At 42.1% G+C, this 25,689-nt stretch overlaps 1 protein-coding gene across 36 annotated transcripts in view; it reads right to left on the bottom strand.

The window, feature by feature from the left end:
* The window catches only part of ADGRL3 (adhesion G protein-coupled receptor L3), an 806,525-nt gene that overhangs the window by 505,712 nt on the left and 275,124 nt on the right, over window positions 1–25,689 (bottom strand). For all 36 annotated transcript variants that reach the window (XM_037896575.2, XM_037896573.2, XM_037896571.2 and 33 more), the window contains one exon: window positions 12,586–12,841. In XM_037896575.2, coding sequence (XP_037752503.1) covers window positions 12,586–12,640 — 55 coding nt within the window. In that variant the 5' untranslated portion in view covers window positions 12,641–12,841. The remainder of the gene's footprint in view (window positions 1–12,585; window positions 12,842–25,689) is intronic.

Genomic DNA, 25,689 nt, shown 5'->3' with positions numbered 1-25,689 from the left:
AGGGAACCCATTTTGATTAAAAATCATTAAAATTAGGGCTGTCAAGCGATTAAAAAAATGAATCACGATTTGTAAGTTACACTTGCACGATAAAAAGATTGCACTACAGTACTTGTAATGAGGTGAACTGAAAAATTCAATTTATTTTGTTTATCATTTTTACAATGCATATATCTGTAATCAAAACTAATAATATAAACTGAGCACTGTGCACTTTGCATTCTGTTTTGTAATCAAAATCAATGTTGAAAATGTAGAAAAACATCCAAAAACATTTAATAAATTTCAATTGGTATTCTACTGTTATAAGTGCGATTAATCACGATTAATTTTTGTAATCGCGATTACTTTTTTGAGTTAATCGCGTGAGTTAACTGCGATTAATTGACAGCCCTAATTAAAATGTATGACTTGTGGGGGAGTAGGGAATGGTAAGAGCTCACCATGACTGTTACGGTGGCACCTAGAGTTCAGGGCTGCATTGTCCTAGGTGCTGTTCAAACATAAAAAGAGAGAGAGAGAGAGAGCCCCTGCCCCAAAGAGTTTACAATGGAAGTGTGAGGATGACAGATTTCCATTCATTAACAGGTGCAATATGGCCCACTTAGCCTTCATGTTGGAAGTTGGATTTTTACATTTCTTGATCTCTGATTACTTACTCCGCAGACTCAATGCTGCGTTAACAATGGGATTTTAAATTTCATATATAATTTAAATACATATAATATTTAGCATAGCCATTCTGTACTAGGCACATCCAGACAATATATACTATAGATCAACATTGATCTGTTCTACTTATATGGAATCTAAGCGCACTCAAGATGATCTGTTTGGTGCACAAAAGTAGTTTCGTTCAATATTATTGTATTTTTATTTAATACATGGTTTTGTTCAGTTGTGCCAGTTACTCAGTGCAAAGTCTTATTCAAACTCCTGAACAGGAAAATGGATTCCCTGCTCTGAAAAAATACTTTTTGTGTAAACACACAATGGCATAGAGAAAAGCAGACAATCAAAACCCATGAAGAATTAATTTCTATATACAGCAGAACTTAAGTATTAGTTTACTGCTAATTCACTGTCCTACAAACTCCTGCCAAATCAAAATAAACACTGTTTGGTTTAGGAAGTTAAAATAGTCTTTTCAGGCTAAAACCAATAAAAATTATCTGTCAAATTTGCAATGTGCAGATGAAAAGCATTTGAAAGTTAAATCTGAAACCTTGACTGAAGTAACACTGTGCTTTAAACACCTTATAATACATGGTTATTATTACCTTCTCTACTCAAAGGGTAATTTAAGTGCCATTTTAATATTCTGTATGAACAAAGAGGTGTCACATTAAGGAGACTGGTGCGAAGTCCAGAAAATTTGTGAAAATCAAGCCCCGTCTCTAATTGTGCCCTAGAGCATTTCATTTCAATGGCAGTATCACGTATCCTCATTGGCATCATAACATTTGCATTACACCCACCCCTGCCTCTATGTAAATACTGTACCACATCTTTACGTTGGTTACCTGTGAGAATATAGGGGTTGTTCTCTTCATATAATTGCTCTGCAGGCCAACAAGCAGTTGAGTCAGCACCAGCATGTGAGAATGCTGGTGTTCAACTACAGCAGGGACCTGCGTTCTTCCAGGACATTGTGAGGATTGACACTAAAGACCTAGCAGCTTCCTTAACTGTCTTTGCCTTTACACATCAACGGTTATATCTGCTAATAAAACTTACTGTTGCCATGTATCCAGTTCTGCCTGGGAGAGTTCCAGCTTTGATGGGGCATTATGAAGGGTCCAGCCAGTATGGAAATACCTTCAAGGCATATGCCACACAGGGTCCTGACTTGATAAGGCAGTGGCATTTGTCACACAGGCCAAACTTTAAAGGGTTAATACCCCTGACGAGATCTCAAACATGAAGCGACACTGGATACATAGCAGTATCTAATTACATAGACTGCTAGAATATTACAACTGTCATCAGTCAATAAGAGCTATGGTTGGGGTTTTTTGTTTGTTTTTTAACTGTCCTTTTTATAGGCTATTGCATGGTACACCTCTTCCCCACAGCATATGAGACAATTAAGTTGTATTAGCATTAAAGGTGTATAGTCCTCAGGTATATGTGTGAGCTTGTTTATTTTTATTCTTTTTTGGGGGGCCTCCAAATTTAGCGTTGAATTTTAGATTTGGATAAAGTCAAACACTAGAGGAAAGCCACCCCTGATGGCAGAATATATAAGAAACCACCAAGATTTGTCCAGTTCAGGGATGAAACCATGCAAAAAAACAACAAATTAATAAGCTGAAAATAGTTTACAACTACAATTGCACACAGATGCTTACTAGCAAACTTCAATCAAGCTTTTAGTGAAGTTCAGGGTTAGTAGGACTGGTCAAAACATGGCAGTATCCGTGCCACGCTGGCTCAGCGTGCTCTCTTCGCTGTGCACAGAAACAAGCAACTAGAGCTTATTTATTTTTACGGCTGTCTGATATTATAATATATGACTTCCAAGCACTTCTGTCAGTGGTGCTTGCAGGCTGCCGGGTGTCTACTGATTTTTTAAATTTATTATGTATTTGGCTTCTGAGCAACAGGCCAATTTCTTTTTTCAATCAAATGAAGTAAAACCACCAAACATTATTAATTTTGAGTGCCCGGAATCCCTCACAATGATTACTAATAGTAAAAATTTTAATTAAACATGCCTGTAAGATCACAGACGGCAATGACAGGACAGGTTTCAATTCATGTCAGTGAAATGGAAGTGTTAAAAATAGAACCCTTCCATTATTCACATTTTAGGTGACTCATCTGTGTAAAAGTCTAGATTTTTGCTTGGTTTTTAATATTCAGTGACCTGGATTTGGATGGAAGATGGGATTCAGCTATTAAAAAAAGAGCTTTCTCACATGAAACATGCTGCCAATTACACACTGCTATGTGGGCAAATAAGTTGGCAAAACATTATTTCAGTGATAAACAGGTTTGGCAATAAATCCATCTTGTTATTTTAATGGCCGACTTCTGTCTTGCAAAGCAAAACTGTGTCTCAGCCTGTGGAATAACAGGACTTCTTCCCACATGAGATTTTGTCAGCCTTAATGCCTGAATCCTCCTTCCTAACAGAGGGGGCCACACATTGAAAGGAACAGAGACGATATGTTGAGTGATATACACCCTGTGTGATTATTATCAGGCTTCTATTTTTTATAACGACACACTCGTTTTATCTGCCTGTAGAGATTCTGCCATACAGCAAGGTTCACAGCAGCCTGTAATTTACAAAGCTGCTGAGCCACTGGGGCCATTCCGACTGTTCCGCACTATTGTGGCCAATCTAAAGGCCCTGCTTCTAAACCACTTCATAGCATTCTCCTGAGAGAGTGTACCACGCAAGACAGGCTGCACTGAGGTGTATTTGTGAGCCACCCTCATTACTAAATCATGCCCTTTGCAACCTCCAGTGTTCAGAATAATAAAATTAAACATTAATAAAAGACCATCACCAATTTTTATGCTGTAGTAAGAGAAGAACAATCCCAACCTAATTGGAGCAGTATCTATGGTTGCTACTTACTGCTAGGACACTTTGAAGGTGAGCAGCAATGCACAATAGAGCGGCAAATACATTATCCTCACCAATCGTGGCCTGAATTTCTTCTTCTCACCCCCATGCGATGTGTTGGGCTCCAAAAAAGCAAATGATTGAAGGCAAGATGTGCTCGTTTCTGAGAAGGGGCAAGGCAAGTACCCCACATGAGCAAGGGCTGGGCACACAGGGCTTCGTTTGCTCCCTGAGCAGTGAATGCCACCACAAGCACTGGACTCTCCACATGAGCAGGGGGGAGGACGACGACAGAGCTCTCCAGGCTCAGAGGGGAGCGAGTACTGCACCCTTTCAGAAACACCACCCTAGCAGAGACTGAGGGTAGGAGCCAAGGCTGCTATAAGTTAGACAGGCCATTGGGACAATCTAAATGATGCCAGGGAGCGTCCCTCCAGCCTCCAGATCAGGAGGGCACACAGGTGGCTCAGAGCCACCAGCCATCCCCATCCAATGCACTTTCAAATGTCATTTCTTTTATGGATGCTACCGCCACCTTTTGAAGAGTAGCTTTAGAATATGCAGTAATAACAACAGTGATATGACAAACTATTAGACAAGGCCACTGCTCAGACAGTTATGGCTCAATTCTGCTATATAGGCAAAGCACAACAGTAAGGCCAGTGTGGAGTGCAGCATCCCAGGTGGACCTGATGGGATTCAGAGAGGAATTGGAAGACAAATGTCCTCTTAGTTCACAAGCATGCAGATGGGGATGCAGCCTACTCCTCCCTCCCCTTGCTGTACCAATCTCCCTCAGCATGGCTCCAACCCCTTCGGAACGCCATGCATGCCCAGAGAGTGAGGTAACACACAGTGCCTGTATTTCCCATGTGCACTGACTGCAATTAAGCCAGACCTTATGCAGGCTGCACTTGTTGGGACGAAGCTCCTCATGTCATACTGCGCAGCTGGGCAAGGGCCAGGCTAGCCACTAATGGGTCACCTTCCTTCAGCTACACATTTCAATATTAAGAGCATTTTAAGAACGAAAAGACAGTATAAATACTTTAACAAATCCAGAAAGGAATACCTTAGAAGGGAGGGAAAGAAGAGGAATTAACAGGGATACCTCTTTCATAAAGGTAAACATCTACAGTTATTATGAGTTATGAGGAGAGGCTGAGGGAACTGGGATTGTTTAGTCTGCAGAAGAGAAGAATGAGGGGGGATTTGATCGCTGCTTTCAACTACCTGAAAGGAGGTTCCAAAGAGGATGGATCTAGACTGTTCTCAGTGGGAGCTGATGACAGAACAAGAAGTAATGGTCTCAAGTTGCAGTGGGGGAGGTTTAGGTTGGATATTAGAAAAAACTTTTTCACTGGGAGGGTGGTGAAGCACTGGAACGCGTTACCTAGGGAGGTGGTGGAATCTCCTTCCTTAGAAGTTTTTAAGGTCAGGCTTGACAAAGCTCTGGCTGGGATGATTTAGTTAGGGATTGGTCCTGCTTTGAACAGGGGGTTGGACTAAATGACCTGATATTCTATGATTCTATGATTATCCATTATTTGTATTATTGTAGTATCTAGGAACCTAATTGAGGATCAGGGCATCAGTGTGCCAGATGCCATACAAACAAGAAGCAAAGAAAACAGTTCTGCGCTCCGGGAGCTCACAATCTGTAGTCATAGTGAATAAAATATCAAACATGCAATGGCTTCTTGTTAATTTTATTTAAAAAGACACTAAGAAAAGAGGGTTATAAAGGGAAGATTTAGGCAACCTTAGCTACAGGTGCTCCAACCATAACTGACAAAAATGTTGATGTTGTTTGAAGGGCAGATGAATTACTCTACAATAAAATGGTGTTCTGTAATTTCATGGCATTTCAGGCCAAGTGGGACCCTTAGATCACAGACTCTGATACCCTGTGTATCACAGGTTTGTTTATTTTAAAAAAAAACTTATCTACATGGCTATGAGCATGTGACGCAGTGATGTTAGCAACCCATGACTACCTGTCCCAGAAAGGATTTACTGACCTACAGAATGAATTCCAATGAACAACACTGTATTCTTATCATTAAGACAACCCTTTCCTGCAGAACAGAACACATTTTAGACATAAGGTTTTAAGGCATTTTTCCATCATTTTCTCCCAGTGTTTTTGTGCCAATTTTTAGAGTCTGTTTTTATGACATGTGACGTGAGCTGCAGCAGATCAAACTTACCAGCAGCAGCATCACCCGAGTGCCAATTTGCTCCAGACAGTGCAGTCTCTATGATTATTCAACCTTCGCTGAGACTGGTAACAAGGGTGCCATCTGTGATGATGATTTTTATTGTGGGGGTGTCTGTCTGCTTGATGAACTAGGCAGAGATTGAACGGCTCAGAAGACTGGCCCTGGGCTAAGGTCTCCAGATCACATCAAGATCAGGTAATACATAACTAAAAATAAATTACCCTACAGAATGACTGTTCGATAGCCTATGTGAAATGAGGTGCTGATCCCAGTGCAGTTTTTGGCAGACAGGTGTCCACATCACAAAACTCATTTAGTGGCTAGGGTGAATAAATGCATTCTAAAACAACTACTGAGACCTTAGGACCCAGCAAAATTCCTATCTTTCTCTCCTGCTGTCCTCTTCACGAAAGTGTGTTACACTTCTCAATACTATATTTTGGGGCATTTTATAACTTATTAAAGAAAAAATTAAAACAAAAACATTTTAAAATTACAGTCAAATGTGATGGGGAGTAAATTATGGTATAATAATTCACACTTAGATGCACAAAGGCCATTTGGCCTTCATCCTTTGTGCCTAAATGCTTTGGGGGTGAATTACCACACTGTAATTCACATGCTGTCATATTGTATGGCTTAATTAACACTATGAACTCAGAGCACACACACTTAGTTGACTGCCAGGGCTCAGACACCAGGCTTCCCATGAAACAGCTACAAGCTGGTCACATATCATGGGTAGTAGCATACAGATTATTCACTAAGAATCCCACTTTCCTTCTATAATAGTGAGAGCAAGTCGATTAATCTAAATCAGTGTTGTACAATGGTTTGGTCCAGAACAAAAAAACCTATGTGTTCTGGATCTATGTAACATACATATTTGAAAAGCAAAGGGAGGTGGCAATCCCTTGGTATGTTTATTTGCATGCTCATACCCAGAATGATTTGCCAACTCATAGCTACTATCTAGTTTTCCAGGTGAGAGAGATCTGGGATATTCATGAAAAATTTGCATGTGCCTAGCAAACACTGTGGATTGCAAGTAAAAGAAGATTTTGCTTGCTTTTAGCCTCCATAATGCATTGGTGTGTATGAACTCTTTGAGCAGGCACGTTTGCAGAATACTGAAGAAGTATAAAAAAAATCCAGAAATCCCCCTATTTACTCTGTGTGAAATTCACCCCTGTGTAGAGAGGGCACTGCACACTGCCCTTTGCACCACTTAATGGCTTAAGTGAGAATTAAGTGGTGCATAGGACCTTTGCGGGGTTGAATTTCACCCTCTACCAGCTTATAGATCAGACCGCCATCAGCTGGAGAATTTAATACTCCTGAATTTAGTACTGTGCTGCTAATAAAAACACTGTGGTATACATCTGTGGTCAGCCCTTTTACCAGGAAAAGCTTTTCTTTCATCACCTCCTCTCCTATAAAAATGGTGGCTCTGTGGCAGTAATACCAACTGCCTAGCCGAGCAAATATTATAAATATTTCAAGGATGATTAATCTTTTAAAACAATGAAGTTAGGCAGAAGCCTGGATGTCAACTTGGCTATTTCACAACTAATAAAACATGTCTCTTGTGTTTCATTGTGACTATATAAAGAGTAGCATACAAAAAGGCAATTACCCACCGTTCACAAGCTAACATAACACTTGTACAAGTATAAAAGAAACATAGTATGTATTTTAAAAGGTGACAGTGCTTCCACTGTTTTCCAAAAGTAAGAAGGTAAACGTTCAGCTCACATTAAGCAGCTCTCTATCAACAAGGACCGGCCTGCTAGCATCATATACTTCCCCAAGAAAGATAACGCTGATTGCTTTAACAGAATCGTTGTCACCAGACAACTTCCAGTGCTGATGGGCAATAAATATTTCCAAGGCTCCCACCAAAAACAACACAGAACCTGGCCCTGTACCCTGACCTGCTAATGGAGTGAGAAATCAGCTTGTCCTGTGAATGCCATCTCCTTACAAAGAAGAGACCACCTCCCTCCCGCACCACCAGAGCTGCCCACCAAAAATGTCAGTAAAATGGTACAAAGGCCTTAGGAAGGCTGGGAACAGAATAGCAGGTGGGACTCTCTCCCCCCAGCTGCTGCAATGCATGACTGGACAGGATTGCAAATTGCTTTTCCGCTTGGCAAACAACAGTTACAGTACTTCAGCTCCAGCTTAGACTAGTTCTCTGAAACAGAAAGCCAAGATAGCCCATGTCCTAAATATACAGAGGTCACTTGAAAACGATTTTGCTAGATCTGCCTGGAGTACAAATCCTCTTGGGCATCCTGGTTTCTGGAAATCCAAAATAGGACCAAAAATAATCATGTGACAAGACATTATATAGATCTCTCGGGGCTGCAGAGGTTTGCATCACTGTTTCAAAGTTATTAAGATGTTCAAAGTAAGAGATCATTATTTGGTTAGAGACCAGTGTAATTTCAGACCACACACACCTGTGTTGCACCTCTGTGTTGCTGGTTAGTGATACAGAAGACTGAATTTTGTTTTGATACAATGCACTGAGAAGCTTTACATCTAAACACACCTTTAACAATACTTTGTGTTTAAATAAGATGCCAGGTCAGCCTAGGGTTTTGCTGCTCATCATCAGTGTCTGAGTGTTTTCCACACTAGATTGGCATTAGAGCAAATGGAGTTCATGGAGTCTCTGTCTGATCACCCATTTTAAGACAGAAAGAAATCCACCTGGTTGGTGGGGGGGAGGGCAGGTTACTTGGTGGGCTTGGGAGAGGAGGGGCCGTCACATCTGAGAAGGTCATTCTCCATCTATGATAAACATGCTTGTTCCAGAACAGGCTAAGGGACTTCTCGCAAGTGGCTTGCTCAGGTGCACATTGGGGCAAGTGAGCAAAGACAATGCTCCCTGGAAGTCCTGTTCAAAGGCCAGACACAAGTCTGGACCTTATGCTCCCTGGACAATGAATGGATTTTCTTCAAAGGGGACCAGCAATGGTGGGACCAGGGCCATGGCCTTATACTCCCTTCTCCACTCGCCATCTTTCAAAGAGTGGCAGATCCAGCTGTGTGCCACAGAGCCCCCAAGAGGAATTGCAGCAGACCCCTTGTCATCCCCTCCCCAAATGCAGTGTGGAGCCAATGGCTCTGGGCTGCAGTCTGTCCTGAAATGTGCATCTACCACAGACACTGCCTGGCTTCTGTGAACGCTAGCGAGCTCAGCGGCAAATTCCCATCATTCAAGAGCCCTCCAAAGTTAGTTTTTCTTTTAATGTTGTTGTTTTCCACTTCAACTAACTCTAGAACTTTGTGTACCAGGTGCAGCTAACACAGCAACGGGTCGACTCCTGGGTTGACAGGCTTCATTTGGGTGGCAGCAGCACCTTTCAAACGGGTCTACGGTGGGGGGAGTTTCCTACAAAGTAAAATAGCAGGTTATGGTCTTGCCTAGAGGTACAGAGGGCCAGCACAAATCCTGTGCATCACTTCAGTCCCACTACAGCCCAAAGGGGGACACAAACCTACAGACAGGGAGAATTTCACTGGTCTGCAAGGCATGAAGCAGCACTGGACAAAACTGGAGGTCTGTCTCTTGCTGTTTATGGTGCAGCAACCATGACAATATCACCAAGGAAATGCAACGATTGAGGCTTTTTCCCTGCATCATTTCTGCTGAACAGCAACATAGAATCCTAGAATACCAGGGTTGGAAGGGACCTCAGGAGGTCAAATAGTCCAACCCCTGCTCAAAGCAGGACCAAGCCCCAATTTTTTTGCCCCAGATCCCTAAATGGCCCCCTCAAGGATTGAGCTCACAACCCTGGGTTTAGCAGGCCAATGAAAGCATCCCACTCAGGCAGCATCTCCAGGGGCTTGTTTTCATCTCACACAGCAGTGCAGTCATGCGTCCTCTGACCCCACACCTGACATCACAACCTGAGGCACACAACATGCACCCAGAAGTGGAATGCCTGGCCCATCTTCTTACACAACTCTGTCACTTTGAACTTTACACATTTATCGGAGGTGGGAAAACATAGCCACAAAAACAAATGTGTGGCAGCACTGGCCATGCCTAAATTAAAAAAAAAAAAAGCAGTGTCCCTTCCATTGTCCCAACATACAAGAACAAATTGTAACTTACAAGCTGCAGATGGAAGAAGGGGCAATCACAGTACTCTAAAAACAATACTCAAAAACCCCCAATACAAATAAAACCCCACCAGTTAATACACATCCTTGCAATTATCCTGATCACCAGATACTTTCACAGTTTGTAACAACAGAATCCAAAACATTAAATCTTGGTACGGTCTTAGAAGACAACTTTCCAGGCAAACCTTCTGTATACATTACAGAGATCTCTTAGCAAACAAGAATGAGAAGGTCTTAGCCGGACTAATTTCATATTTAGCAAACGGCTGAATTCTGGCTGCTGTGTGCACTTACACAAACTCTCCAGAATTATCCTCAAGCTGGAGAGCAGAAAATTCCACACTGAATCTGCTTGCCCACACCACTCATGGAGACACTGTTGTGCAGGTGCAGGATAGGGCCAGAAAGGGCAGCAGGTATTGAGCTTTGTAGATTTTGAGACCCAAAGGAACCATTAGATCAACTACTCTGACCTTCTGTGTAACTCATATTTTAGTGGGTGCACCCCTTCCTCTACCTGAGGATAAATGCATGCTCACAAATTACTCCTATTACCCTCCTCCTCGCAGAAACACTATGAACTGCACTGAGGCCAGGCTCCGGTGGGATGGCTGCTGTCTTGGCCACCAGGAGGGGCTGAACCAGAGCTCTCCAGAGCTCCTACCGCTCGAACCAAAAAGCCAGGTACTGTAGCTGTAACAGACTCTTCACCTCTGTGGATCAGCCACACAGGAGGACATGTAACACACACTGACTGGTGAGTTACAAAGGGTCATAGCTAACACTGAGGGGCCTGATTTCCCACTGTGGTGCCCCTTGTGGAGTCACAGACACCTGCCAGGCTTTCCACTCAGTTTGCGTGGGAGTCAATGACTCTCCAAGGAGCTTATCTGTGGGAAAAATCAGGCCCTCAATTTTTGCATCTTCAGTGTCTGCTCACTGGTGGGGCGACGTGGCTCCTAGTATTCTTCTGGCATTTTCATTCAGCAAAACTAGCAAGCGAGCTCTCAGACTACACTGGCATTCTGACTAAAACCAAAACTGCCTGAGGGGCATTTAAATTGTTAATTGCTTTAACTGTTAATATTGTTTAATTATAAAGATTTACAAAACAACATTTACCATTTAACTTCGTCTGAGTAGAACAGACAGCTCCTTCCATAATAGCTTGGGTTTTTTTTCCAACCACCATTTTTTGACACCATTTAATTATAAATTAAAATCTTGAAATCAGTGGGGAAGTTTGCTTCAACAGTTGAGAGAGAGAGCGCGCGCTATAGGGCATAAAGGTGGTAAAAGCGATGCCAGTAGACTTGATGCACTCTGTATTTTTGTTGCTGTTTTTCCTTCCCCACTAAAAGTTTAACCCTAAAGCCTTAGCTCTGGGAAATTACCCCATGCACAGAGTGGATGTGGAATTCTCGCCAAGATTTTCAAAAATAGGAGCCTAAAGCCTACACCTTACTCAATGGCTTGGATTGTCTAGGGCAGCGATTCCCAAACTTGTTCCACCTCTTGTGCAGAGAAAGCCCCTGGCAGGTTGGGCCGGTTTGTTTACCTGCCGCGTCCGCAGGTTTGGCTGATCGCGGCTCCCAGTGGCCGCGGTTTGCTGCTTCAGGCCAATGGGAGCTGCTGGAAGCATTGGGAGCCGAGGGACGTACTGGCCATCGCTTCCAGCAGCTCCCATTGGCCTGGAGCAGCAAACCGCGGCCACTGGGAGCCGCGATCAACCAAACCTGCGGACGCAGCAGGTAAACAAACCAGCCGGGCCCGCCAGGGGCTTTTCCTGCACAAGTGGCCGAACAAGTTTGGGAACCACTGGTCTAGGGCCACTAAGGCCGGAATTTCAAAAGAGCTCAGTTCCCCTTAAGGCCCCCAAATGGAGTTGCCAGATTTTCAAAAATGCTGGCCCCGCCCCAGCACCAGGTTCTTCTAGGCATTCAGCAATTTAGAAATCAGGCCAATTATTTTAGGAGCTTAACTTTGGGTTCCTATTGTTAAAAACGTTGCCCTATAAGCCCTGTCGACATAGTGAGATGGATCCATTTTCACTTTTCCTTGATCTGTGATGAAGAATAGATTATAATTACTTGCTTCAGACAATACAAAATATGATGGCCACCGTGACACGTTAATATGCGTGCTAACAGCATCAGTGATGATAATTTAGTGAGATCCCATCCTCTCTGTAGCTGTGGTTAAAGTCGGTTACGCTGTACAATGCTTCTCAGAGATATCTAGTCACACAGAGTGAAATTCAACCCCCACGCACAGGGCCAGTAAAAGGTGTGACTTAAGCGGTGCCTACCCTGTGCACTGGCCCTGAACATGGGGCAGCAGTTCAGTTATAATGTACTGGACAGACTGTCTAATGTAAGTCTCTCAAGTGACCTCGCACACATCAAGCAGTTTTGTTCATAAACAGCTTTTTACTTAAGGCCAGATGATGGTTCTTTATTGCAGGCCTGTTTTGTAATAATGGAGGTTGGGCTTTTCAAAGAGGTGTAAAGGAGTTTGGTGCCCAATGGGATTTGGCCTCCTCACTGCCATAAATCCCCTTGGCCCTAGAAAAACCAAACTCACACAGATTATATAGGCAAAAAACCAAAAGCACCCCACCATTTCCCTCCACATTTCTCTTACCATGCACTGCTGGTGCTAAGAGCATTGTGAAGAACAGCAGCTGTGATGACCACATGACTGTGGAATATGACTTGAAGGTACCGCGGCAATGAGTGTTTCCAAATAAAATGAAGTAAGTGTCCTCCTGTTCCCTCGTCCAGCACTCCTCTGTAGGTCTTCAGTTCACATCCACAAGGGAAGGGGAAAAAAGCCAATCAAAAATAATAATCATAAATTTTTTTTTAAAAAAACCACAACCAATATCCAGACTCGAGACCTGCAAACAAAAGAGAGACAGAGCGCGGTCAGTAACAAAACCAGGTGATTAATGCACGGCAATCAAGACAGCAGGTTTAAGTACAACCAGGGGCTCCCTTAATGCAGTGGCTCTCAATCTGTGATCCACAGACTATGTCTAAAGGGTCTGCGAAAGACAGACAGAAAACTGACTGAACAGAATTCAACTACATACACAGACAACAGACTTCCAAAGGCGCCCGCACCTCCGTTTGAGATATTTTAGGGGTCCGCAAATGAAAAAGGTTGAGAACCACTCCCCTCACAGGCCTTTCTTAGCCGTTCGGAGGGAACATACAATGTACCCCTGTGCAGAGGGCCAGCACTCCATCCTGTGCATCACTTATGTCCCACTTACTCTTTCAAAGAAGGGCTTCACTGGCTGTAGATGGTGGCCAGACCTCATGGGGGCCTTCTGCACAGTGGTGAATTTTAACCCCAATAACCCACTTTCCTGCTCCAATGCCTGACATACAGGAGAGCGTGCACTTGAGGTTGTAGGTGCACCTCAAGTGACTGCACATGCGAGACTCCAGACTCGACCGTGCCTTTAAGCACAGCCTTGAGCAAGAGGTGGCGCGTAAGCTGCCCTCTCCCAAGAGTAGCCCCAGAAGGCGCTGTGACTCAGACACTTCTCTGAGGCACTGTGCCCTCTCTGCTTCCCCCTTTGCTCCGAGTGGGGAGGAACTTCCTGCTGTCCCACAGCAGCGGCAAATGACCACACACCCAATGCCAGCTCAGCTTTGCAAGACAGGGAACGGGGGTATGGTGCCCTGGCTTAGAAGTAAGGGGAGTTCTTCCTTCCCTTACTCTCCCATGCAGACACACAGTCCTAGCCACAGGCCAACGCTTAGCCATGTGTGAGTACATCAGCCGGAGCAGCTCCAAGCAGGGTCCCAGGTGTGCCCTTGCACATGCACCATACGCCTCCTTTTTGAGATATTTGTCTTGCAAAGGTTTTTTTATGGGGGATGGGTGGGTTTGTCTATTTCTCCTTGTGACACAAGCCAATGGGACAGCCCTGGACACTGGCATTCTCCATACAGCCACGCCCAATACAGGGGGAAGCAGCGCAAGGTTCTGCAGGCACCCCCACACAGAGCCACAATCATTACCTTCAGGAACCTTTTAATTTGTCCTGTGGCCTCTCTTTTGCAACTGCCTCCGAGGGTCGTCTACACTGCAATTAGAAATCTGCAACTGGCTTGGGCTTGGGCAAAGGGGCTGTTTTATTGTGGTGTAGACATACCCTGGGTGGCCAGTCAGTACCAATGGTGCTGGGGTTGTGTGATATGTGAGCTAGAAACTGGCTTGAGACCTTCTACTCAGGCCTTCAGAACAGACATCAGATGGAATAAGCGTTGGGTCCCTGACTTCAAACCAGGCCAGGTTTTGAACCAATAGACATGGAATGAAAGGGTCCATATCTCCTTTCCAACCCCCTATCACAGTGCCCTCCAACACCTCATTCAACCAATTTTAGTTCAGCCCTGCAATTACTTATTTGGGGACCTAATGAAATGGTCTTATACATCCTACACTCTTATATAGGGAAGTGTAGGGAAACTGGAAACTGTATGCTTGCATGGAAACAGTCCCCTGCTTAATTGCAAGAAAGATTCTGACTAGCCACCATTTTTTGTCCTCATAGAGGAGGACTGAAGGATATAGTGAACCAAACCTTGAAGAAAACAATAACTATTGAGCTAAATTATGCCATCAGTTTTAAGCTTAAATTCCCTGTTGACTGCAGTGGTGATTTCTGCTTAAAACCAATTTGTGATCAATTGTAAAATATTTTTCAGCTTTGTTTTGAAGTCCCAAGACTTAGTAGCCTTCACAGCACTGGCCTAATTAAAAATCTCTCCAAAATCTGTAATCAGGGTAGGCTATTCTTGTCTGAGCAATGCTTGCTGTTTTTGCCAACTTTGGTTCTTACACAAAACCCAGTGTGAGCCAAAAAACATATGAAAAAGCTTGTTGCATGCCACTGCTATCTGGGTATATTTCCGAAGCTTGGACATAACAATGCTGCCTTTGTTTTGCCCTTCAGTCCTTGCTAAATCAAACCCCGCATTGTTCTGATTTATACTCTGTATAACCAAGTATCATTGCTTCCAACAAAAAATATTTGCTTGGATCACAGTTTACTCTGAGCTATTTTTCCCCCCGCTCTCATTTGCTCACTCAGCTGAATGGTGGCCCTTGTTTTTCAAAGCTTTTACCCAGCTTTGCAGCTGGAACGACTGGAAGCCCAAGTTTAGTAAGTAGTCAAGTGACTTGTTTATGGCCACACTGCTAGAGATGATCTCTGTTCACATCAGATTTCAGCATCATGCAAGTTTTCAGGGCTTTGCTATTCTAACCATGAGTCATCACGTCCACTTACAACATTTTAAGTATAATTTCTAAAATGCAACAAAATTATTGAATATTTTAAATTATAGCTCCTAAATACAGTGAACATCTGTAGGGTAAAAATGAAATTGTTATGGGTCAAGCCTTTTGATGGTAGGGAGCAGGGTTTAGAGGAACACACACACACGAAAAGAAGCAGAAAGAGGCTTGCAAAATAAACAAATTCCATCTCGTGGGTTCTCAGGAGGTAATATTTGGCCAAAGACAAAGAGAGAGCAGCTCTGAATTGTTCAGCATAGAACATTTCATTTATTGATGGCAAGCAAGGGACACACCTCCAATGCAAACAAATTAAAAGTTACATTTGACCTACATGTTGCAAGTGGGGGAGGTTTAGGTTGGATATTAGGAAAAACTTTTTCACTAGGAGGGTGGTGAAACACTGGAATGCGTTACCTAGGGAGGTGGTAGAATCTCCTTCCTTGGAAGTTTTTAAGGTCAGGCTTGACAAAGCCTTGGCTGGGATGATTTGATTGGGGATTGGTCCTGCTTTGAGCAGGGGGTTGGACTAGATGACCTCCTGAGGTCCCTTCCAACCCTGATATTCTATGATTCTAGGATTCTATGATTCTACATGGTATGCATCCGATGAAGTGAGCTGTAGCTCACGAAAGCTTATGCTCAAATAAATTGGTTAGTCTCTAAGGTGCCACAAGTACTCCTTTTTTTTTTTGCGAATACAGACTAACGTGGCTGTTACTCTGAAATTTGACCTACAGGGGACTGGATTTGAACCACCAAGCAAAGGCATGCGGCATTAAATTACAAGAAGGTTCTGCTGAACTCTGACCTTTCTGGCTACAGTGATGCCATCATGAGCATCACATCTTGATCCGCTGTCAAGCATCCTGCTAAAGGGATTTACACACTAGCAGCTAAGCAAAACTCTTCAGAACAGAACTGACGGAAAAGCAGAGAGCCAAAGGAAACGAAGACATCAGGAACTAAAAATGTACTGTCTAATACTTGTTCAAGATGATCATTCTTTGAAAGGCATTATGGATATACTGATGGATACAACACCTAACAAGTCCATTCTTCAGTGCTTTATATCAACCAACACACCAAGGAGTCCTTGTGTTAGTTTAAAGACATTAGTCTAAGGGAGGGAAAAGAAATAAGGAATTTGACAAGATCTAGTCAATGGCTAGATGTGCGGACTTCAAAGCGGGACTACACCAGCACAAATAAAATGTGTTCAAATCGTACTGAGCCTCTGGATGTGCCAGTGCCTTGAACCATGTGTGATGATTTACAGTGGTGCAAAGAGGGTGTAAAATACGAGCACTCTGATTGGCATTGTTACATAACCAAGCAGGCATTCATAGTGCACATGGGTAAAAGACCACACGAAGTGCAAGAATCAGCCCCATTATTAATCACTATTTTTTTTTACAAAAAAGTAAATTTAATATCCAATTTAACATAGCTGTTAAGTATGCATGGATATAATTTAATAGCTATGGAAGAAACATACTGAAATTAAGCACAAGAGCAAACAGCTTTGGAAGGACCCAATAATAACTTGATCTATTAGTTTTTTCTTTAGATCTTCAGAAGCACTAAAGCTAGGCAGCCAGACAGCCAGCAAGACACTACTTGCCTAAAAGTTTTAAACAAAAAAAGCATCACAGCTTTGTATTCTTTAATAGAAAAACAGCACTGCATTTCTTATCTCTGTCTTTTGTAAAAGTTGCTTACTTAGTGGGAAATAAGCTGAATGCTTTACACAGATATTGATTAAATTCACTGTTTGCAAGAGAAAAATGCCTGCAAGTAATTAACCCTTTGATGCTAGTGATTATGGGAAAATCTAGCCCCATGATGAATGCAGGTCTCCATTCTCAGCATCTGTCGTTTAACAAGAAGCTGCTTCAGGAAATGTTTTCATAATTTCACTCAGTGTGGGGGAGAGATAGGAGGGGTAATGCAGCAAAATGGAAAAAAATATACCTTCTGAAAAAATGCCTAAATTACCAACAATAATAAAGTAAAAAGAACTGTTCAAGTTAAAAAAAAATTACCTGTCTTACTAACACAACTTTAGATTGTTAAAAACAGAAAGAATTGTAAACACTTGGTTTTTTTCTCTCTCTGCATGTTTTATGCATGTCTTTCAGCTCCAACAACGAAAAGAAAGTGTCTCTCCGCTCTGCCCCCCACCCACCCGTTTCAAATCATTTTCACTTTCACGCTTCTGTACACTAACACCACACTGCAATGTGTGGATTGTAAAGACTGCAGGGACAGTTATTTCTTCAAAACTCTTTCCACTGGAATATTTAAATAATCAGGCAAACATTTCTGAGGTATTGTAAAGGCAGATTTGTCTGAAAACTTAGATTTGGTGCTGAGGTTGACCTGACATTGTCCCTCTTGAAGTTTTACTCCAAACCACACAAGCAAGGAAATTCAGAGGTTTCACAAAAATTGTCTCCATTTTTCAAACAGAAAAATTTCAGAATCTGAAATGTTTCCACCTGCTCAACTAGACAGTTCCCCTTTTGTACTGTGGATCCCAATTCTGCTCCCTTGGGCCTGTAAGCACAACAGTTGCCAGCTTAACCCTTTCATTATTCATTCACTAACCCTCAAGAGCGTTTGGACTGCTCCAAACCCCAGCCTCTATGCTGCAAGAACAGGGTTTAAAACAGCTGTGGGCCTCCCTACACGGCACATTAGTGTAGGGAAGCGCACCACAAGCAGGGTGTGTCTACAGCGCACTCGCTTGCTGCACAGGAACGTCCCACATGAACACCCCTACAGCATACTAAAACTTCTGTAGCACCCTTTTGATGTCCTTTCGTTTCAACAGCAGAACATCAAAGTGCACTGCAATACTTTTACTGTCCTTGAGAAGTGTCCACATAGGACGCTGCTGCATGACCAGCTAGGGCGCTGTACATTCACACCCTGGCTTACGGTGCACTAATGCCCCATGTAGACATGCCCTAATTGTCCACTGCATGTTCACACCTACATCCCTAAATGGGAGGCAGCAAACGTTGGCTGGCATAGCCCAGGTCTTCCTCAGTGAAGCAGCAGAGTTGCTCAGAAAGTTTGGGTATAGTACGTTATTTAAATGCACTAAATCCATTCCTTTATTCCTTCTCTACGTATTACGCAGTTTCTCTTGATAAATATTTTTAAAGGTGTATAGTAAGCAAAAATAGTGGCAACATCTCACAAACAGCAGTTTATGAGCTTCTCAAATATCACTACAATGCTATTTACATTCCCCTGAGATGAATAGCCCAAACAGCTTGGGACTGTCGATGAATCAAATATAGTCCCATGAACCACCTGTTTAACGTATAATTTAAAACAACAACAAATCCTTTGGATGTAGTAATAGCTTTATAGCAAAACAACTCACAAGGTCACTATCAAAGGTTAGCAGAGTTAATTCATTTCAGATTTAGCAAGCCCTTGACAAGCAAACACAAATGCAGACCAGTCAAGTCTACTGGTTTTTCCCCTGTAGGCGACATAGTTTTTTGGCCCTTTCTTAAGGTCAAAGGGAAACGTAAGCAATCTACAGTTTATTTATTCCCTGAATCCAGGTTCACGACTCAGAGCAGGGGGGTTCATACACAATCAGAGAGTGGGCCGTGTGCATTAGAAACTGTTTTGGCTCTAAGTGTATGTCTACACTGCTGAGCTGGGAAGTGTAGTTTCCAGCTCGGGTGGACACACACACACGAGCTCTGCTCAAGTCGTGCACTGGAAGTAGCAGTGTGGTTCAGCAGCTTGGGCCGGCTGCCCCAGTCTGTAACCAGAAGGTCGGGTGGGACTGTACTGGGGTGGCTGGCCTGAGCTGCCGCACTGCTATTGGTCAGTGCCAGGCTGAGTAGAGGTAACACTTATGTCTACCCGAGCCGGGAATCACACCTCGAGCTGCTGTGTAGACTTACCCAACATGATTCAGAGACATTTTCCATTTCCCTGAGTTCTCTCAGGTTAGGCTGGAGTCTGGATTTGGCCACAGACTTCACCATATAAGCAATCACCACAATATTTCTCTCTCCCTTTTTTTTTTTTAGTTCACATTTCCCCTTTCATCAGTCTCAGGATGAAATATACCATGAGAACTTCCTAGAGTGGAATTTTTACAAATTGCTGTCTGATATCAGAAAGGAAACACTTGTCGATTTGTAGGAGATGTTGCCAGGGGGCGAGGCACAAGATGAGAATGATTTTGACTTTCCCATGAATGTTCTTAAGATATTGTACCCAGTATTTCTAGAAATACCAGTTTGAAATACATTATCAATGGCTGGACGGTCTCCATTTCCTTTTGATATTTTTGAGGTCCAATTGATAACTAAACTGGGTATGGTCCTATCAGCTACTTTTCCATCTACATCTTCTTGCAACTTTATTTCAATTTGCTGGAGGGGGTTAGTTAGAGGATGTTGTAAGGGATGAAAATATTTATATTACATTACTGCATTTGGATAAGCTGGAGTTGCAAAAATTGAGTAGAGGGTCTCCCAGTTGTTAGGAAATAAATTCAAAGTAATTAAGCAGATCGGACATGGTCAACCAATTAAAGTTTAGGGAAATATACAACTGGGGAACAGGGTACAGTTCTGGATCAGAAGTTTCACAGCACCCCAGGCCTCAAGCTGTCCGGGACAATCCCATTTCAGCATAATATGGAACAGCTCGCACAGTCATGTTCTAAACTAGGTTATGTTTGGGTTTACAGATACTATCTCTATCACTGATTCTAAAGTATTACAAAACTTCTAGGACCTATCCAGTTGTAGTTTTTCTACTTTATAAAGAGGAAATATCACAGTTCTCTAGCACTACACCAGTGTTGCCAAATCTCATGACTGTACTGAAAGTTTCATGATATTGGCTATTTCCTGGAATCATGAGAATCTCAACTTTCATTTTTTTAAAAAGGAAGTTTCTAGCCTTCATGCTTACAGGGAAAAGCAGGAAAATGTGACCCAAATGTAACCTAGAGAGGCTCAAGAAACAGAAGGCAAATAATATACAACCCCAAATGTATGTTTGTTTATAAATCTTGTGACTTTTAGGGCTGTCGATTAATCACAGTTAACTCAAGCGATTAACTCATAACAATTAACTAGATTAAAAAAATTAATTGTGATTAATCACATTTTTAATAACACTGACATGCAACAACAGAATACCAATTTTAATTTATTATAAATGTTTTGGATGTTTTTCTACATTTTCAAATATACTGATTTCAACTGCAACACAGAATACAGTGTACAGTGCTCACTTTATTTTTTTATTACAAATATTTGCACTGTAAAAAAGATAAACAAAAGAAACAGTATTTTATAAATTCATCTCATACAAGTACTGTAGTGCAGTCTCTTTATCATGTAAGTGCAACTTACAAATGTAGATTTTTTTTTACCGAACTAAACTAAAAAACAAAACAATGTAAAACTTTAGCACCTACAAGTCCACCCAGTCCTACTTCTTGTTCAGCCAATTGCTAAGACAAACAAGTTTGTTTACATTTATCGGAGATAATGCTGCCTGCTACTTATTTACAATGTCACCTGAAAGTGAGAAGAGTTGTTTGCATGGCACTATTGTAGACAGTGTTGCAAGGTATTTATGTGTCAGATATGCTAATCATTCATATGCCTCTTCATGCTTTGACCTGCTGATTGCACTTTTGTTTATCTTTTTTTACAGTGCAAATATTTGTAATCAAAAGTAATAACATAAAGTGAGCACTCTACACTGTAGAGTAGAAAAACATCCACAAATAAATTTAAATTAGTATTCTGTTATTGTTTAATCATGATTAATTTTTTTTAATTGTTTGACAGCCCTACTTGTAAACCAATCTCATGATTCTTTGGGGCCCGGCTCATGATATTTAAACACTTGGGGTTGGCAATACTGCTTATTCGCACATACATGCAAAGCATCCCTTACAATTGTTTTGTGAAAAACTAAATGTACTTGTGTGGGTAGATGCACACATGCGCATGTCTACAAAGATATATGCTCCAAAAGTGCCATTCTAACTTCCTTAAGCTAGCATTGTCAATCTCTCTCACACAGGTCCACTTTGTTCTCCCTAAACTCAAGTGTTTTGTCAGAGGTATAACTGTGATATATCAGATTCTGCATTAGGTCTCACTTTCAATTCAGAAATAAAGAGAGAGACTCTGTTGGAGTAAGTATGCTAAGGAAAATTATGGGGAACAAATGAAAGATCAAGTGGCTGCCTCTAAGTTTGATAGTTAGGAAAATGTCTTCAACTAAGTGCCTCTAGGCTGACTGATTAAATGAAATGGTTTTAATTTGTTTAAATCATTCCGTAGCATCATTTCTTTCACCTTGATCTCCTTTTCCTTCTTGCCTGCCCTCTCGGCCCTGTCTCCCTCAACCTCTCCCTCATTATAACGGTGTACCTTAACCCATGCTGACCAAAGGCTGCCGATGTGAGAATGGAGAGCAGAGTTGAGCACCGTTGACTGTCCTCAGCTTCATTTCTGCAGCTAGCCCCAAGTTCCACACGTACAGAATCACAGAAAACTAGGGGTCTTGGAACAGACACAGGGATCAACTGAGCAATTTGCAGTTAACTTGTGTATGGGGTGGGGCAGAGCCACACTGCACCAAGAGGACTGTTTGTCTTGCACAGGTGCATGAGCGTACGCTGTGCCATTCATCAGGATGCTACAGATTGCTCCCCTCAGCCCATCTGCCCAGGTCTGGCAGTGAGATGGAGTGAGGGGGTCTATGGCACAGTCTCCTCCCTACCCCTTTCTGAGCTATTACTTCCCCAAAGGGAGGAAGCATCAAGGAGACTCTGCTCACAGGAAAATATTGTGATCAACCTTTCCGTGCATCATGCTGGATGGGGGGGTAAGGGTGCCCTTACTTACCCATCCCCATACCCAACACAACAGGCATGGGCCAGACACAGTGTGCTCTTAGTATATTAATGATAGGCTACAAAAATGAAATAAATTAATAGCTGAGGATGCCAGGCAATCTGGACCTCCCTCAGGGTGCACTTCAGACACTGCACTCTATATGATCATTAGGTTCGGGGGCCCAATGGCTCTAGCCCTCTGACAGACAGTCACAGGTGAATTACAATACTTTGGATATAATGGCATTCGCCATGACTAGAAGGTTATCTTAATTCTGGATTTCCTTACCTGGCTGTGACCTCAGTTCAGACTTGGCTAATTATTTTGTGTCTCCATTCATTCCCTTCATAAATTCTTTTCTGTTTGTTTTACAGTAACAGAACCTGGCTGATCAGTTGCACTGACCTTTTGTGTACATGCAGGACACGAGTCACATCAGCGCATTTTTGAGCTGTGCTCATGGTCACTATTTCCTTCTCAAATGGACAACAAATAACTCAGATAATTGTTTCTTCGAACCAAGAGAATGTAAGTGTGCCCGCTCTTTATTTTTCTGCTTTATAATTAAATAGTTTACCCGAGATTAATTGGTTTTGATTTTAAAAAAATGCTGACAATCAGATCAATGATCAAACAATTTTAAACTACTGAAAATGTGTGTGGGTGTGTGAGCACGCGCGCACGATCATCATATATGAACTTTACTGGCAAATGAGATAGCAACAAACTCCATATGGGTAACAATTTTTAAGGAGAAAGTTCTATATGAAAAAGGTAAGTTTAATTGCCTTTCCAATCTGTTGTGATATAACCAATGTCTATTAATGTTTAGTAGCAAATTGGGTTTTAATGATCATTGCTATTTTTGGCTGGAAGGTGACATGTAGTTTAAGTCTCAAACAGATTTATGTTTTACACTAGGATGATTTTCTTGCAAACTCTCCTTGAGTTAACTTCTTCACACCCCACAAGACATTTAATATAATTTTATTTCTAATAGACTGCAAGCCAATAGGACCATGTTTGCCATCATTGATGTTTTCAGTGAGAAATAATATCAATTAGGTCTATGCTGAAGATAAGTATAAGTGATTACTTAAGTGTAACTGGCTTGGAAAACATTCGGAGGGTTATATTATTCAACCAAATGATACAAATTAAGAACAGTATTGATAGGAATCAAACTCACAACATTCCTGACCTTGCCTGGTTGAGGGTATCTTATCAGCTCTTTTGTGGATGTTCTCAAAAACCAGGGATTAATAAGTGAGAAATACCAAGTTTTAGAAATCTGAGTTCATTTCTTAACACAAGTGCTCAAGATGAATGTTCTCCATATTAGAAGGATGACTCATCTCAGGTCCTTGACATGCAATCCCCAAAGTCAGTGGACCAGCCCAAGAGGAGGGCATGTGTGGTAGGGAAGGGAACTAGTGAGAAAAATATAAAAAGCATTTTGATGCAGTCTGACTTGGAGGAGCAGCTGAGTAAAGCAAAGTCACTACAGAATTAAATAAAGAGATAAGGGCCATAATGCAAAAAGAAATTTCTGGGTCAGGGAAAAAATATAAATATGGAGACCAATAACTATTAAATCTAAATATCAGATGTGACAGGTCCACAAAATTAAATAAGCAGTAGAAATAAGAATAAGAAATAGGGCAAAGGTGGCTTCCACACATACACACACATAGCTCCCTAAAGCAAAAACAAGTGTGGTACTAAAAAAAATAAAATAAAAAATAAAAGGTTATTTTCCACATTGAACACACTATTTTCCCCATGTTATAATTTAAATGAAGGGTGGTTCCTTTGATTTTGGAAACAACAAATATTTACCTATTGCATTTTTTTTCTGTGTAGGCACGTTTATTATTTGCATCCCCGTAGTGTCTAGAGGCCACAGCCCAGCCCAAGGCCCCATGGAGCTAGGGTGCTGTACGTATCCATAATAAGTAAAAGTTCCTGTCCCATAAAGCTTACAGTGCAAATGGACAAGATAGGCAAAGGGTGGGTGAAAGTTCATTTTACCCCTATTTTGCAGAACGGGAACAGTGGTTCAGCGACATTAAGGCTATGATTTTCAAACTTGGGTGTTTAAAGTTAACCTCGAAATTTAGGCACTCAGTGTGCTGCTTTTCAGCTGGCCTCAGTGAGAATGGCTGGGTAGATCAGCCCTACCGAAAATCAGCCCATTTATTTCAGTACCTAAGTATGGGCTGAGAAGCCCAACTTTAGCCACTTTTGTTCTTCAGTGACTTCCTCAAAACCACACACGAACAGTTTGCACCAAGGATGAGAACTGAATCCCCACTTCATTCCCTTACACACAAGACCATCTTTCCTCTCCTAGGTACTGATCTGTTTTCTTTACAATTATTGTAAGAAACCATGGTTATGTTTAAAGAGACTGTGACAGGGCAGGGTTCTCTGAATCCTCATTGCAAACAGTGCAGTCCTTAACACACACCAATGGCAAGGTCAACACCCAGTGCTTTATTTACAATGTGCTTTACAAATGTTTCTTCCCCCCCAGCATAAGGCTGTTCCACCAGGCTTTTCCTACTACCAAGGCACAGGACATAAGGGAGCTGAGATCTCACCTTTCTGAGCTGTTGGGCTCCTCCAGCCCTTCCTTCTGGGCTTCCCCCGCCCACCTGTCTCTCTTTTAAGTGTTTCCATCTGAATTGGCCAGCCAATTAGTTAATCACTTGGTACTTAAACTATTACCTCATCAATCTACCCCACGTGGGGGCACTTCCAAGTACACACAGTGGTGTATCAGCCTTAGCTACTCACACTCTGTCACGGAGACCCAACAGCTATCACTAGCAAGAGAGCTTCAAGTTATCACTCCCCTAAAACTCTTCCAAGATTACCACCACAGGGCTGAATTCCACAGGTCAATCCGGATGCCACTGAACCCATTGGCAATGCTCCTACCGAGTCCTTCAGATGCAAGACAGACTCTTCCGTCCTTACTCCGCCACCTTCCCATCGCCTTCAGTAGCTAGAAGGACACTAGAGAATGTGGCTAACACTGCACAACCAGCATTTGAGCAATATGCCCATATGACTACTTTGGTGCCAGTTTCTGAGCTGTTACACTGGTATAAATCCAGGATCAGTCCACTGGTCTCAAGATCAGAATGTAGATCACCAACTACACCTTCTTTGCTGTTAATAAAGAATACCTTATAATTCTGTGGTACTTTCATTGGGAAGAATGCCAAGCACTTGACAGCCCTTGGAATCACTGCCCCACAATTAAATAGCTGCTCTTCTCTGGGTGTAACAAGGCAGACATTATGTACCAGAAACACTACTCTTAAAAAAAAGTAAGTAAAGTCCAGTATTTCCAACTGAAACTACAAGGGTGAATTTAGATACACAGAACTCATTAACCAACTGGAATTTCACCAGAAACTCTAGGTTAAAACCCCTATTCTTGCAAAACATGACATGGCATTTTTAACAAACATAAGCTGGGGCTTTAGGTGAATGAGTAACCCTCCAAACTCTG

This window comes from Chelonia mydas, chromosome 4 (genome assembly GCF_015237465.2).
Source record: "Chelonia mydas isolate rCheMyd1 chromosome 4, rCheMyd1.pri.v2, whole genome shotgun sequence".
In the NCBI taxonomy this organism is placed as follows: Eukaryota; Metazoa; Chordata; order Testudines; family Cheloniidae; genus Chelonia; species Chelonia mydas.
Note: the sequence above shows the minus strand (reverse complement) of the source record. Positions and strands in the feature narration are given on the sequence as shown.